The sequence below is a fragment of the Alligator sinensis genome, unplaced genomic scaffold (genome assembly GCF_000455745.1).
Source record: "Alligator sinensis unplaced genomic scaffold, ASM45574v1 scaffold254_1, whole genome shotgun sequence".
In the NCBI taxonomy this organism is placed as follows: Eukaryota; Metazoa; Chordata; order Crocodylia; family Alligatoridae; genus Alligator; species Alligator sinensis.
In genome coordinates this window covers 3,450,025-3,465,630 of record NW_005841953.1, presented here as the reverse complement: position 1 = coordinate 3,465,630, position 15,606 = coordinate 3,450,025, and the positions used below count along the sequence as shown (strand labels likewise).

At 39.6% G+C, this 15,606-nt stretch overlaps 1 protein-coding gene across 1 annotated transcript in view; it reads right to left on the bottom strand.

Moving 5' to 3' along the window:
- The window catches only part of AMPH (amphiphysin), a gene marked incomplete at its 3' end in the record, with an annotated part of 180,530 nt that overhangs the window by 32,448 nt on the left and 132,476 nt on the right, over positions 1 to 15,606 (bottom strand). The window contains exons 10-13 of the mRNA XM_025200043.1: positions 15,130 to 15,212; positions 12,968 to 13,109; positions 11,032 to 11,160; positions 5,936 to 6,043 (exon numbers count right to left, since the gene is read on the bottom strand). Of these exons, the coding sequence (XP_025055828.1) occupies positions 5,936 to 6,043; positions 11,032 to 11,160; positions 12,968 to 13,109; positions 15,130 to 15,212 (462 nt within the window). The remainder of the gene's footprint in view (positions 1 to 5,935; positions 6,044 to 11,031; positions 11,161 to 12,967; positions 13,110 to 15,129; positions 15,213 to 15,606) is intronic.

Below are 15,606 nucleotides of genomic sequence, written 5' to 3'. Positions count from 1 at the left end.
GAGACAGAATTCAGGAGTCTTGGGGCCCCTCTACACATGCAAGTAAAGGAGCAATGGAATCTAATGCACACAATAGTGCTTCCCGCCATGCCACATGTGTGGCAGAAGGCATGATTGTGCAATCGCACATTAGATCCCCATGTGCCTTATTGCCAGTGCAGTGAGACCCCAATCCCAGCTTTGTGGGGTGCCATGATCCCCCAGCCTTGTCAATGGGCATGAACCCCCCGGAGCTGGCAGCTGCAGCTGCTGCAGTCTCCCAGACTTGGGGGTGCATGAAACTCCTGGGACTTGGAGACTGTAGCTGCCCTGATCTCCCAGCTTTGGCAGGGGGAATGGGGGTGTGAAACCCCAGAGACTGGGAAATCATGGCAGCTGCCATCTCCCAGCCCAGGGATTTCATGCACCCGAGGCTGGGAGACCATGGTAGCTGCATCTCCCAGCCCTGGGGGTTTCATACATCCCTGACGCTGGGAGATTGTGGCAGCTGGGATCTGCCAGCCCCAGGGACTTTACATGTCCCCAGGGCTGGGGGTCTTGGCAGCTGCTGGGGCTGAGAGTCCCCTCGGTTGCAGGATCCTAGCCTCACCTGGGGAAGATACAACCCTGTGACTGGGAGCCTGGTCAGAGACAGGGCTCCCAGCCACAGGGGAGATGCTGCTACACATGTAAATTAAAGCTTGACAGCAACAAGCTATAATGTTAATACCCATTTCCAAGGTCTAACTTAAAGCTGGTGGAGCTTTCCATGGCATCATAGGTACTTTGCACATGTAGCTGGTCTCAAGATAACTGTGCATTAACCAGTTAATTGTGTGACACCTGTAATGTTTAGAAGGGGCCTTGCTCTCAGTCTCTCATTCTGCAGGCTAGACCTTTAATGCAATGAAATTGTTTCCCTCCTTGTGGCTAGAGACCACTAAAATTAACAGGTATCTTTACATGCGCTGTGTGGTGAAGGGGGTGCTTCAGAGTGGCTCTGAAAGCTGCTTTAATTTAAGTGCCCGTAGCATCTTGTGCATTCAGCACCCTGCACTTCAAAATGGTGGCAGGGGTGCTTTAACTAAAGCCTGTTCAAGAAGCTTTAGTTAAATGTCCCTGCCACCATTTTGAAGTGCAGGGTGCTGAATATATGAGACATCAAGGCTGCTGGAGCATGCTAATTAGCATATTCCAGCAGACTTGATTAATCAGACCAGGCATCAAGCACATTTATAGTTGTCCAAAGGTTTCTCAGCAGAGGAGACAGCTGACTCCCACAGCTGAAAGAATTTGTCATGATTACTTTAGCAAAATCTGATGCAGGGTGGCTGGCTCTGCCTCCCATGACCATCAAGGCACCTGTAACTATGATTCCCAGCCCTTTGAGAAGCTCTGGTGGAACTCAAGGAAAACCTGTATACTTAGGAGAAATCAGTTACAAACTTCAAATCCAAACAATTGGCTTATCTTGGATTAGTCTGAAAACTATCAACTCAAGAAACAGAAGTAGAGATGGGTGAAGGGATAAGTGGAGGAATGAAAGACAGCAAGCTAAGTCTGTCCTGACATTAATGGTCTTGAATATCATCATAAAGGCTCATTGGGATGCTTTTCAACAAATAAGATATATTTTGCCAAGAGCAAAAATCATATTCCAGAGAGCTTAGAATGTTTTTAAAATCAAAAGCAGCTTCTAAAATGACAATCAAATGTCTGCCTAACTTCACAGGTGGAGAGTATTTCATTGGGGTTCCTGTTTTGCTAAATGGCGGCCCCCAGAATTTCAGGAAAGCCTGATAAACCTGCTGTCTGTATAATCAAATGCTTCAGGTTTTTATGGCTACAGAGTCATTTGCATAGCCAAAATCATTATTTCAAAACCTAAACTGAGTGCATTAAAAATAATATCTTAGTCTCAATTGCTGTGATTTTGTGGGAGGGGGACACCATAACAAGTGGGTTTTTTAGCGTACATACCCCAGTTCAAGTTGACCTGTATGCATTCTAATAGTCTATTATCTAAATATTTATATTTTCTTGAAAATAAATAAACTCATAATCAGTCGTATTTACTTATACCAAACAGTCCCATGAACTTCACTGATGTTACTTACACAAATGTAATTATATAAATCAGAACAGCAGGACTGAGCCAAATGTTGGCATCTGACATTAGCAGCATAGAGGCTATTCACATTCCCATTTGTAAACCTATTCTGGATTTTTTTTCTAATTTCACACATTGGTACTGAAGAAGCTTCTTTGCAGCACATTGTTCATCACAACATCATAATCTCTCCTGTCCTTGAAGTCAGCATGACTGTGGCATGTCAGTGGAAATCTTTTCTTCAGTTCTGCTATTTAAATAAGTAAATAAATTTGCTCAATGCTGGTCCTTCACAGGCTTGTGTAGTTGCCTCTGTAATCCTGAAATGCATTAACTTGCCTGTCAAAATGAAACATATCTACAGCCAAAACAATTTAAATTGGCGTCAACCTGATGTCATTTTCACATGGATGGCACCTAAGGATTTTAACAGTGGAGATGTCAAAGTCAGGCACTTATTGGAGGCCAGGAGATTTTGCAGCTGGGAGGCAGGAGAAGACTATGTATTATGGGAAACAGGAGAGGAACAGGGCTCAGCCAAAGAAAGTCAGAATGTTTCTGTGGTATGCCTTGGCAGCTGGATGTAATTGAGATTGGACACTAGTAGGGTTTATAATTATGAGGGAAATTGAGGAAGGGAAGGAGGAGGGACAAAGGCAGGGTTACCAACTGTCTGCAATGTTATGGTCAGTCTATAAAAAAAATGGGGGGGGGGGGGCGCTAAAACCGAGGATAAAAAAAAAAGGGGGGGGAGGGGGCGCTAAAACCACTTGTCTGTAAATCTGCCTGCAAAAAACTAAGGACCAGTGAGCTTGATTGAAGATCCATGGTCAGAATGAAGATGGATGCAATGGATGGAGCAGAGCAGCACTATGTTGCATCTGAGTGGGGGTGTAGTACCCAGCAGGAAACTTTTCACCAGGTCTGTGTGGCACAACAGGCACTTCTGTAACACTGCCCCACCCCACCCCCAAGCTATGTGCTGCTGCTGCATCCTGTTTGCCATTGCCTACCTGCAATGGCTGCTCATCTCAAAGGTAGGCAACCACCATGCAGCTCTGAGCAGTCTGAGGCATGGAATGAGGGTGGGACAGCTGGAACAGAGCTGTGGAGCCAGGAGGAGGAGGGGCAGTGGGTGGGGGTCTATGCCAGGATGGGGCTGGAAGAAGTACCATGCAGGATGCAGTTGGAGGTGACAGGGTGTGGGGTGAGTCATGGAGCCCTGGAGTAGGGGCAGCAGCCTCTGACTTCTGGCCTGGATCAGTGCAGGCATCTGCTTGCTTTTCCCAGTTGAAAACTGAACGTGAGTTCACTTAATTATCAGTGCTGAGATAACAGTGTTCCTTCCCCTACCTGTGGGGGGACAGCAGGGGGTTGGGGGGATTTTCTGGACAGCCAATTGGGAATAGCCCCATTTGGCAGTGCTCAGCAGTGGCTGGCAGGATGGGAGGCATGCTTGAGCACCCTCTGACTTCTGGCCTGAATCAGTGCAGGCATCTGCTTGCTTTTCCCAGTTGAAAACTGAATGTGAGTTCACTTAATTATCAGTTCAATCTATATAGCTTAGAAAAGCCTGCTAAGATTGGATTGATTCTACCTGAGACTTTTTGACTGTCTGTACTTAGCCCAAGTCAGGAAGTTGTATCAGATATTTAGAAGCAGCCCTATACAGTTGACTAGATCTATCTTCAGTACACTATTTCAGTAAAGTTTACCATGAGGAAAAATGGTCTTGTGCCCTGAAACCAGGAGTCTGGAGTAAAATTAAACACACATTTAGAAAATGTACTAACAACATTAACTCCACTTAAAATAGCACAAGGCTCTTCAAATACTGAGATCACGTACTTCACTCTGAATAAATCTCCATAGTAAATGACTCAGTCACATACAGTCCAACTAATGGACTGTAATCTGCAGGGCTATCCTCCTTTCCTTCTAAAGACAGGGCTCTGATTTAACCTCACAAAAGATAATATCTCACCATCATGTTTATTTGGGGTAGGATAGGGGAGGGGAGAAGAGTTTAGCGAATGCTTCTTCTATACCCACATGGAAATATATAGCCAATATACATTTTCACTAATAAACAGTTCAGTCTACTCCATGGTAGGATTATCTAGTAAAATATTTCTTTCCACTGAAAAAAATGAAGCCTAGTAAAATATATACATTGTGCTGTCAGCAAATAGCTGCTCTTCCCAAAGTTTAACATTTTCAGTTTAATTCTACCACTACTTTAATCAGGATTATTAAAAGAGGACATGAAAGGATTTAGTTAGAGGAGTCAAAGACGGTATTTTCTGTTAACATAAATGCATAAATCTGAAACAATGCAGTCTATTGATTTTTGTTGTTTTTGTTTTAACAGGGAAGGGATGAAAAACAAGCAGGACAAACTTCCACTACAATTAAACCCTCCTAGTAAAATGAAAATTGGAAAACTAACTTGAGGCTTGGAGGGCTGATACTGTGATTTTTTTTTCTGTCCACAGATATATCACAACAGATCTCATCATATAACCAGGGATGCACAATGCATAACAAGTCATCTGGGAACCTGCATTGTTTTAGCCACAAGACTTCCTGTCTTCTCCTTCCTCCCCTACCACTGGGCTCCTGAATAGTTGTTTTGGACCCGACATTCCTACTGGCAGGTTGTGTCGACACAGTTGCCTAATCATCTCTGCAGTACTCATCTCAGTGTCTAGATGGTTACTAGGCTGGAGTAAACTAATTAGGGCTGTTAGGCTGGAGTAAACTAATTAACTCCATCGCGGGTTATTATTACCTGTAAATACAAGTACTATGCTGCAGCTGAGTTTTTTTACTCTGCAGCAGTGCATGCATAGATGCTGACATGGCTGGCTAGGGCCCAAGACTGCTTCCGTGCAGGGGGCTGCCTGCTGGCTATCCCCACGCTGGAGCACCCTTGTGCCCCAAGCCAGCCCTTCCACCACATGCTGAGCTGGGTCAAGGCAGCCCTGGGGTGGCAGGCTGACCCCCAGGGCCCTGTGACAGCCGGGGCTGCTCAGATCCAGCTCAACATGCTATGGTCCCGGGTGCACATGTAAACATGGCCTCCAGGAGCAATAAACTTCAGCACAGTATGCACTAGAGTTTATTGCTTTGCCTTAATATGCACATGTAAATCATATACTTTTATTCTTGTAGTGGCCAGGACTAGAATAGATTTATCTTAGGTAAGTCAATCAGGTTATATACTATACCTAGAAAAGAAACTCCATCAAAGCAAAAAGATGGCAGATGGATTCCAGGGAGAGCACAACAAAGGGTTCCCTATGTTCTTTTTAAAGAACTGAACACTTTATTAGAAAGGAATGAGAGTCGTATCAAAATGTTGCTCAGAGCTTAAAAAATGGTATAATGCAGCGGGGTTCAAGCCTTCAGCAACAGATGGCTGGTCTCCTTGGCTAGTGTCTCATATTAGTAGAACACTTTTTCTCTCCTCCCTATCATCAGGGAGCACAGGCATTACTGAACTGGGAGTATCTGCGCCTAATTAAACCTATGCAGAAAGATCTACCATATTACCCGCCTAACATCTCCCCTATTTTGTGCCCCGCCACTGCTTGCCCCCCTGCCACTGCTTTCATCACTGCAGCAGCGAAGGGTGGGGGAGCAAATTGAAGATGATCCTTCATAAATTGTCCGTGTATAGAATCTCATCGGGTTGGGGAGGGTCGTCATAAATTCGAGGTTGTCTTGTATTTGGGTAAACGGCAGTTTTCCAGAAACGGCAAGGCCATCACTTATTGATTGATTAGGAAATTCTTGATGCAGCATAAAGTAGTCATGCTTAGCAGATCTCAAGTAAAGAAATACCTGAGACATGGGGGAATGTGTTGGTACCGCCGATATCACTTCTGGCTTGAAAGGATCAAAATCCAGATCTAGCAAAGATTCCTCTTTCTTGGCTTCAGGAATTTCATTCTGTTACAGGAGAAACACAGTCTTAGGACTTACAGACACCATGTTATGCAAGCAAAACATGACTGTTTCTTATCTACTTGCAAGTGTGGGGGGGAAAAGATCTTTACATATTTCAGAGCTATAACAGAAGAGGTAGAAAATCTGAAAATTGTCCAAAGGTTTAGCATTAACAATTCTCTGTGCATACAGCAGCAGATATTTTTTTTAAAATGCTGAGACACCATCTTCTGACTATTAGGCCTAACTGAGATGTCTCAAATTGGGCACTCAGACAATGAGACAGCCTAAAGAAGAGCCACACAGCAGGATTTTATTGGGCATCCAGCTTCCTTGGGCTGACAAACTCAACCTTAACATTTTTCATGAACTGTTAAGTATTAACCGAAAAGAGCTATCGATATGTATGAATCAAATTTCACTTCTGAAAGCAAATACATATTCACATCTAATTTCACATTGTTTTCCAAACTCAAATAAATACCTTTCATTTCTTACGATAGTTCTACCTTACTAATGAACTAGCAAATAGTGCCTGACCCAAAAAATGCAAAATCAATATAGGCATCTCCACTGATTCACTGGGATTTATATCAGGCCCTCTGCAAACAAATATATATATATATATATATAAAAGAAAATAATTAGCATGTTGCACAGCAAGATGCTATTTCTCACAATTTTAACTGACATGTAATTACTAAGGATGATATTCTAAAAGAGAATCTTAGTATTACCAATGAAGCCAAAGCATGTGCTTATTAAATCTTGGTTCAGAAGTGGAGAGAAAGACAACTGCTTCTATGAACTGTGGAATGTGTAGATTACTGTAGTATTAATTTTTAGTATTAATATTAATTACTATATTTTTAAAATAAATTTAGATTAGATATACAAGGGTAAATGTTTATTACTGTCACATGTCCCAATCAGATGATGCCTTAACAGAATAAGGCCAGGTTTTAAAAAAGTTTAAGTGTACTAGTGGGAAGTGTTATATGCCAAAGTATTCTTGCAAGAACAATTTTCTGGTCTGCTCATTAGACATGGAAGGTATGTATGCAAATTAGATACCTTGGAAATCTGAAAATCGGGCCCAAGGTGGCCACTATTTATTCAGATACTTGATTTGAAAATGATCTATAAGTAGAATTCGTCAGTTTCTGTTCAGCGTAATAAATCATACTGGAAAAAACCCTACTTTTCTGCTGGTGATTTTCACCTGGAAATTTATATGAAGTTAATCCAGTTTGGTTTAAGGAGAAGTCTGTGCTATGTGGACATACTGACTGTATAGTAATTAGAAATATTCCAGTAAAAAAACAAAACAAAAAACCCCCCACACTAGAATGCTGTCTACTGTTAAGATTTTTTTCCAATGTCATTTGTCAGCAATAGTAAGATTCTATTACATTATGCCCTCGAGGTTCTAGCGTGCATATTGTCATATGGCTTGATGGAATAACTCAGCGTATTAACCAGTATGTAATGAGAAAGCGACTGAAAACGGAGAAGTTAATTATTTTTTAATGAAGCTCTGGAATGAAGCTCTTATTTATGAGGACTGAAACAAATGCGTAGATGTCTCAATTAGCCCCTGCAAAATGACAAGTAAAATATCTATCGTGATAGGGTACTGATTACTGACTGTTAAAGTGATTATTGCATCATTAATTAAATTTATGCTGAAATGAACAGCATACTCATTTTAACTGTAAGGACAATGGTTTAGAAAAAGATATAGTTTAATTTAGATACTAAATTATATGAAATTTAGGAAACTTTTTAATAGTAACATGAAACTCATAGAAACATCTATTGATTAATTAATTAGTTAAAAGACATTTCTATGAGTTTCATGTTACTATTAAAAAGTTTCCTAAATTTGCAATAGATATATAATATACATAACGTTAGATATATATATAGATATCTCTATATATAGTATATCATATGTGAGTATCTATCTATCTGTAATACACAACACAGACTACTAGAATCAGCTGAGGCAAGAATTGGTGTGAGTTCTTCCAAAAAGGCCTAGGACTGTGGAAAAAGTGAGATTATGCCTGTCTAAACACATGTATGCCAGAGATACACATATTTTCACTCCAGGGCTTGGCAATGTGAACTATTATTACCCCAGAGTGCAAAAATTATGTGAGGCCATTAGAAGTGTGAGTCCCTCCAAACTAGGAACAAGAGGGCATGAATGGAATGGGGTTTTTTTTGCTCCTTCAAGAGTCAATGGAACTGGCCAGTATCCTCTTCAAGTATGATCTGAATGCCCTAGTCTCCATCCTCCCAGGAATTTTCTGAAGTGTTCAACAAATGACTTAATGTCACTCTGAAATAAACAGAGTGGAGTTTTATGTTCAGAAAGTAACAGAAGCTGTTGGGCTGCTTACCTCATATGTTCCTCATCTCTACCTAATCTGTTTGGGCCCTGGATGCTACAGTCACAGCCATGTTATAAAAGACCTACAACAAACAGCTATGTATTTTAACTGGTAGTTCAATACCTGAAAATAGGGCAACACTATAAGCATTGGCAAAAATCATCACCTTTCTAGGATCTCCAAAGATGTCCTCCTTCACTATATCTGTCTTTTACCAATGGACCTATGTGCCTTCTTGCCAAGAAATGGACTTGTGTGCCCTGAACAACTTTTAGAAGAACGTGTGCATACAGTAGCATGTCATCATTCATAAACGTTGACTCTGCTAACAGTAAAAGTGCCAAGGAAAACAGTAAAGCCCTGCACCATTAGAGGGCTCTATAGGCTTGAAGACTTGCTGTCTTCTACTGTCAGATAGAGCCACTCAGACTTGTACCGCAGAAGCAATGGGAAAAATACAGTACCATATTAATAATATTAAATAAAAATTATGTACAAGAACCATATGTGTATATTTTCTATTCTTTTTACTTATATTATCTATAATTAATTCCCTTGCAGAAATGTACAAAAGTCATTAACACACATTAATAAAAACACACAGTAGTCTCTCTCCCTCTCTTCATGTGTTATATACATTTTGTATAACCAAATCTATATCTATATCTATGTCCATATATCATATAGCCTGAATTTTTAGTTGTAATAAGGATCCTTTATATCAATCTGGCAGAATAAAAGGGTCACAAGTATCATGGGAATGCAATTTATGGAGTCATTTAAGGATCATTTACTTTGTAAATTTCTTTGGCTTCTACACACTTGAGGACTCATGCTCCCAGAAGCAGCAAGCTGACAGCTCAGTCAGCAAAAACTTCCTTCTTAGTAATATTGGCCCAGAGAAGTGGGTGTAGCTTTGCAGATGGGAGATGTGTCCATTCAGTACACCTCTCTGGCAACATCTGCCAGCACAGTTTGAAAGAGCAGCAATGTACAGCAACATCCTTTCTTTCCCAGACGAAAAAACCCCAAACCAGTACTATGTTATTTGTATGCTACTTCATTTTAATTCTGTTTATGCCCTCTTATCTTCTCATATGAAATTAGATTAAATGCATCCATTATTTCATGCTCTGTATATCTGTATAAAGCAAACCAAACATAGAGCATAGACAGACAATCGTGTACCCCAGTGTAACTTACACAGGCTTTGTGTACCTGCCTGAACTACCCCGAAACCTACAGCAGACAGGCAAATAGTTGTCCTACTGTAGTACACATAGCAGGAAGCTACTACAGTGCCTCACCACCAGGTGGTAAGAAGCACAAAAACACCTCTTTGCCTTTAGCAAACAGCTATTCTAGGATGAAGATGAACAGAAGACCCCTAAACTGGTATATCTTACACCAGTGGTCACCAACTAGTGGATCTCAATCCACCAGTAGATCTCAGAGCCTCTTGGAGTTGATCCGAGGCTGGGGTGGGGGGCTGAGTGCCTGCATGCATGCACGTGCACACCCCACCCCAGCAGGTTAGTCTGTGGGGGTGAGAAGGGGCGGGGGCTAAATTGAGGCCCCTGCAGTGAGGGACAGTGCCACAGAGGCTGGAGCAGAGGTAAATTGAGTGGGTTCCCAGTTGGGTGGGATTTACTTGCTGGGGAGGTGAGCCCATAAATAAATTTTTCTCCCTCTGCCTCAATTTGTCCCCCCCACCTTCCCACCCCACACTTACCTGCTGGGCGGGTGGGTGGTGGCGGTGCATAGTAGATCTTGGGTTGCTTTTAAATGCCAAAGGTGATCTCCTACTTAACAAGGCTGGAGACCAAGTCCTAACACAGATGGGATCTTACCTCTGACTCTTCCAGTGATAATTCAATAGTATATTTAAACAAAGTTAACGTCATTTATGGGTTTGTATGATCTGTCTTTATCACACTATTATAAACATATTGTGTGTCTATGCATACAGTCTTAGATTTCAGACTGGAAGAACTACTATCGCCACTCTGGCTAGCAATCACTAATTCACTATTTGAATCTGCTTCAATCAGATTTGCTGTGCATGGATACCTTCAAGTAAATGCTTTGTTTTCAAACCACATACTCATTGATAAAACCCACATAACATTGTTGAAACCGCTATATTTCTTTTCTTTCCTTATTTTTTTTCTTTTTGTTTGCATCAGAATCTGAAAAACTTACTTTTTTCATCTGCTTAATGAAATACATGAATCAGTAAAAAGATCTTCAGAAGTGGGCATAAAGATGTTTGGAATGATCTGAAAAAATCTGGGATGAACTTTGAGGTTGTATTGAAATCTGAAATCAGGTCTCAATCCTTGCTGCAAATATCTCAAAAAGCTTCTACTGGGAGTCAGCTCAGCCAATCAGTTTTCAGTAAGCCATTGCTTATCATTCTGAGATTGAATATTATGTGCAACTCATTCAATGGTAATATAAAAAAATCAATTCTTCAAGTCCTTTGCACTCTGAATCTCAACTGAAATTAACAGTATTTCCCCATTTGGAGAATTGGAGGGCTGATGAGATCAGACCCATATTTTGTAGCAAACCTTGATCTCTGAGGCTGACCTGTGAAGGAGTCGTCACATTGATTTCTGGAACAAAGTTGTCATCAAAGAAGTTGATGATATTTTCTTGCTGCAGCTCCTTTGTGGGTGTGAGTTTAGGCAGCGGTGGGACAGGAGGTCCTTTCCTCAACTAGGCAAAGAGCAAAAAGTAAAGTAAATAAAGAAGTAAAGTTCATTTTGCTGAGCCTGCCTTTAGGTTTTAAGCTAGTGTGACAAAAGCAAATACTTTGTCTTTTGGCTTAGTAACACCACTGACCATGGTTGAATTATTCAAGAAGTGCCCTAATAATAAAATCATGACAGGAGCATGAACTTTACATTGTTCAGCATCATGGGTTTCAGAGGAAGAAAATGGTTTTAAAATACACATATCAGGTCTATTCAGACTCAGATTTGCAGTACTTGTAAGAAAATATTCTTAGGAAAAGATTATAACTGTTACTTTAAGATTCAGGAATACTTTTCCCTCTTCTACTCCATAATACCATTCGTACTGCAGTAGTGTACAGAAACCAAGCTGTCTCATTCACTGGTTTTAAAACTTGTTTCAGGTTATCATTGGGTTTTTTTCCTGATTTATGCTCATCTACTATGTAAGCATAAAAATATTAGTAGTAATTAGTAGTAGTTTAAGCATAGTAATATTAGCATAGTAGCTACTTGTATGGAAAACTATGGCCCAGATTCCCGAAATTATTTAGACTACCAATTCCTATTTACATGCTTAACTCCCACTGATTTCATGAGCACAATTAGCAGAATAAAGCCATAGTTTGGAATAATGCCTAACATATCAGTATTTTTTCATTTACAAGAGATACTAAAACCAAGCATAAAATCCTCATGTGCTATAAACGAATGCACTTCTATTGATGTCAGTAGGACTACACTGAGGTATGTCAGCTGAGCATTTAGCTCTAAAGTGTTGGAAACAGCATGGAGGACAGAGGCAAACAATGCCCCTCTGTGCAACACATACAGATAGACAATGGCAATGAACTCTGAACTGCTCCCAATATGGAAAGTACAAATTACTCTATGCTTTGCCCCATGCACTCTAATATTACAGGGTTTTTTTTTGTTTTAGCATTTTAGACCACTTAACACTGTAGTTTTATGATGTTTTTAAAATAAATCATAAGGGTATTCATTATTTCCTATTTGTTGAAATTAATTTCCTGCCCAACACAGAAACTCTATTTTAGATATATCTGTAAAGTATACACAATTCTTGCGCTAATGAAGTTGTCATTAGTGAGGCTCATTTGTATCTCACACTGGTAAGATCACAAGTAACCCCACTAAAGGTCAAACTTCTTGCTCTGTTGTAAAACTGATATAACAGAAAAAAACAGGTCTAATATGTGTTTTACCAATAATTGCCACAAATATATTTGAGTTTCCATATTTATCTCCTTTTCCAAGCAAAAAGGAAAACAGTAATATTTTAGATATAAGTATTTCAGAAATAATTGCAGAATGGCAATTCTTGACTAACTTTTTAATGGCATAATGGTACATGTGCAAGAAATAAAAAATGGAATGTAATCAACTATTCTTTTTGTATCGACGTCTTTAAATAATTTTTCAAATGATAATTCATGTGCTGAATGGAGCTGAATACACAATACTTTACAGGGCTTCTGAGTAGTTTCTACGCTTTATCTATGATTCACAAAATACCAATTTATGTTCCAACTCCTCCATCCCTATTATGGTCACTTTCCACCACCCCCTATAACATGGAAATGAACAGTCAGGGAAAGTAATGGATTTGGAGCCTTTCCACGCTGCCATCATCTTAATATAGAACTCCTTTCTCTTGCAGCCCCTGCTTGTTAAATCCCACCCAATGGCATCTTCTGTGGAACTCTCAGAAAAAAAAATCAACAACATCTAAATAACTAACACCTAAGCCCAGTTAGCTTTATTCCTACCTGTGAAGGTGATTTAGGTCGGGCAGGTGCTGGTGATGAAACAGGTGCCAGCATATGATTAGGACTAGCTGTAGGACTAGGAAGAGGTGAGACTTCCTCAGGCGGTGATGGTGTTTTTGCAATGCGGAGTGGACCTGAGTCGCTAGAAGAACACGAAGTAACACACACTATATATCTTTGTATATAATCATGAGGCTTGATGACTATGCACCTGGAGAAGCATTTCAGAACCCATTGAGAAATGTACAGTTTTGCTTGTCACCTCCAACATCCATCTTTTTGACACAATAGTCAAAGTTCATCTTTGATGGAATTCCATTGACTTCAATGGAATTATGGGGATGAATCTGGTCCCTTATATAATAAGCACAATTAAAATTGTGATTTAATTCAAGCTATCAGTGATATAGCGTCAAAGGAAAGTCTAATTTTCTAGTCATTCTGCTTTCTAGAACTTCTACTGTACCAATTTACCTTCAGTTATATCTTGAAAAAGTGTAGAATATGTGATTTTGAAAGAGTCTGTATTTTAAATAATTCCACGTGTACAAATTTGACAGTAAAATGTCACTACAAATTAGTGTTTGTTAATCAATTTGCTTCATGCAAAAAGCTCCTAGGATATTCAGTTCCCTAAAAGGCACAATAATAAAAAATGAAAGTTATAAAAACAGCAGCAACAAGAAATATAATCAGGAAGCAAAGGTTATGTGAGAGTATAGGGCTAGATCCTCAACTGGCATAAATTAGCATAACTCAATTGTCTTCCCTAGAGATATGCTATTTAGACCATGTGAGAACCTGCCACAAGGTCTGAGATATTTCTGGTGTCTAAATATTTCTGAAGCTTACATTCAAGAAAACAGAATTTAAATTCTATAATGAAAGAGCCTGGAAGCTATGCCAGTCTATGAGCATTGCATTTAATAGGAGGAGGACCATTCCTATATGTCTTTAGACAGAACTAAAGCATTACATGATTGAAGAGACCAGCTCACAATCATGGCCTTAATACTAAAGCAAAGCAAATTTATTCTTTGGCAAGGACATATTTTAGCTCACACTCACCACCTCTCTCTGTGAAAATATTTTAAAAAAGGAATAAGAAGTTATTAAGACATTCCTTCCCATCTATTTTAGTTACCTCCAGTATTCATTAACATGCACAATTTTAAAACTTTTTTATTATTATTATTTTCTCCCCTTAACTCTCACCCTCTAAGGACAAAGGTCAAATTTCATTATAGTTCTATCTTTACCTTGTGCAGTAATAACATTAATAACATTAGCTGTTATCCCATTGTATTATCCTGCAAAGACTGCTTCCTGAGTTCCAGAGTAATTTTTTTTAAGCAAAATGAATAGATTCCTCAAAGGTTTTAGACTGAATTTCATACAAGATTCAATGCATGTTGGAACATAAAATAATTCAGCATGTGTTCTGCAGTTAGCTTTACACGGGTCTTTGGCAAAACAGATGGGCTCAAAGATGTTAGTGGTTTACCCTGATGCTAAATCTTAATGTAATAATGAAAAGCTTTCTAACTTGGGTAGTAAGAATAATCATACAGCCACATAATGTTTTGGGGGAAAAAGCTTTTGTGATACCCAGAAAGCTCAAAAACCAAAAGATTTTAAAAAATAAAATAGCAAAGAATTATCTCAGATTGTATTAACCAACAGATATTATTTTGCAGGTACGGAAATTCTTTTCTCCCTCACTCCTGACAAAAGCAATTGGGAGGCAGGGACATAACATGTAGTCTCAAGACTTGTAATAAAAACATGAAAGGTGGCAATGCTTTATTAAGCTCAGTGTATAAGAATGTAAGGGCCAGATAGTTAGCAAATGCAAATTGGTGCCATGTATTTTTAGTGGAGCTGTTTTCAATAACACCAGCTGAGACTGGGCTTGAATGTTGAGGGAAGGCAGGAAATGGGGGAGGAAGAAGAGGAAGTGGAAGAGGAGGAAGAGGGAGTGAGGAAAAAACTAAGCGCCTTTTGGCACTGTTTACTCATACTAGGTAGACCTTATTCACCTAATTTGCCCTGTTGAGTCCCTAAATATCTGCAGCTGATTTCACAGTGCTGACTAGTCCATGTGCTGTAGCTGACTGATAGAAAAGTGACAGCTCACTGTACTTTAATAAATGATTTCTCACCTGGGTGCTCCTTGGATAGTGAAGGCCTTGTCTGCATGCTGATCTCCCAATTTGGTCATCACCTCATACAATTTGTGGCATAGCTAGGGAGACAAACACAAGTTTGATAAACTTGCTTTTAGATAAAAGATTATACTATTAACTAAAAGATTGTACACACAGAAGCCAACTCGACTAAGAAGGGATGACAGAAAAGGCAAAAAACTGTGCAGAGAGAAAAAGGAGAGATGTTAATTTCTTTCACGATACTGGCAGAATATTAAACAATGTTATCCTCTTTTACTGATGACCAAAGTATTTCTTAAATTACACATCTCTGGGCCAAGATTTTGCCTTACTTTTCGATGTTAAGGATGATTTTATTCCAAATGTGGTCCCAAAGGTACTACAAACCTCTCAAATGCCTATCCCATGAATCAAGGTCAAACTGATCATCACATTTGGGGTTAGAAAGGAACTTTTCCCTGAAGAAGACTG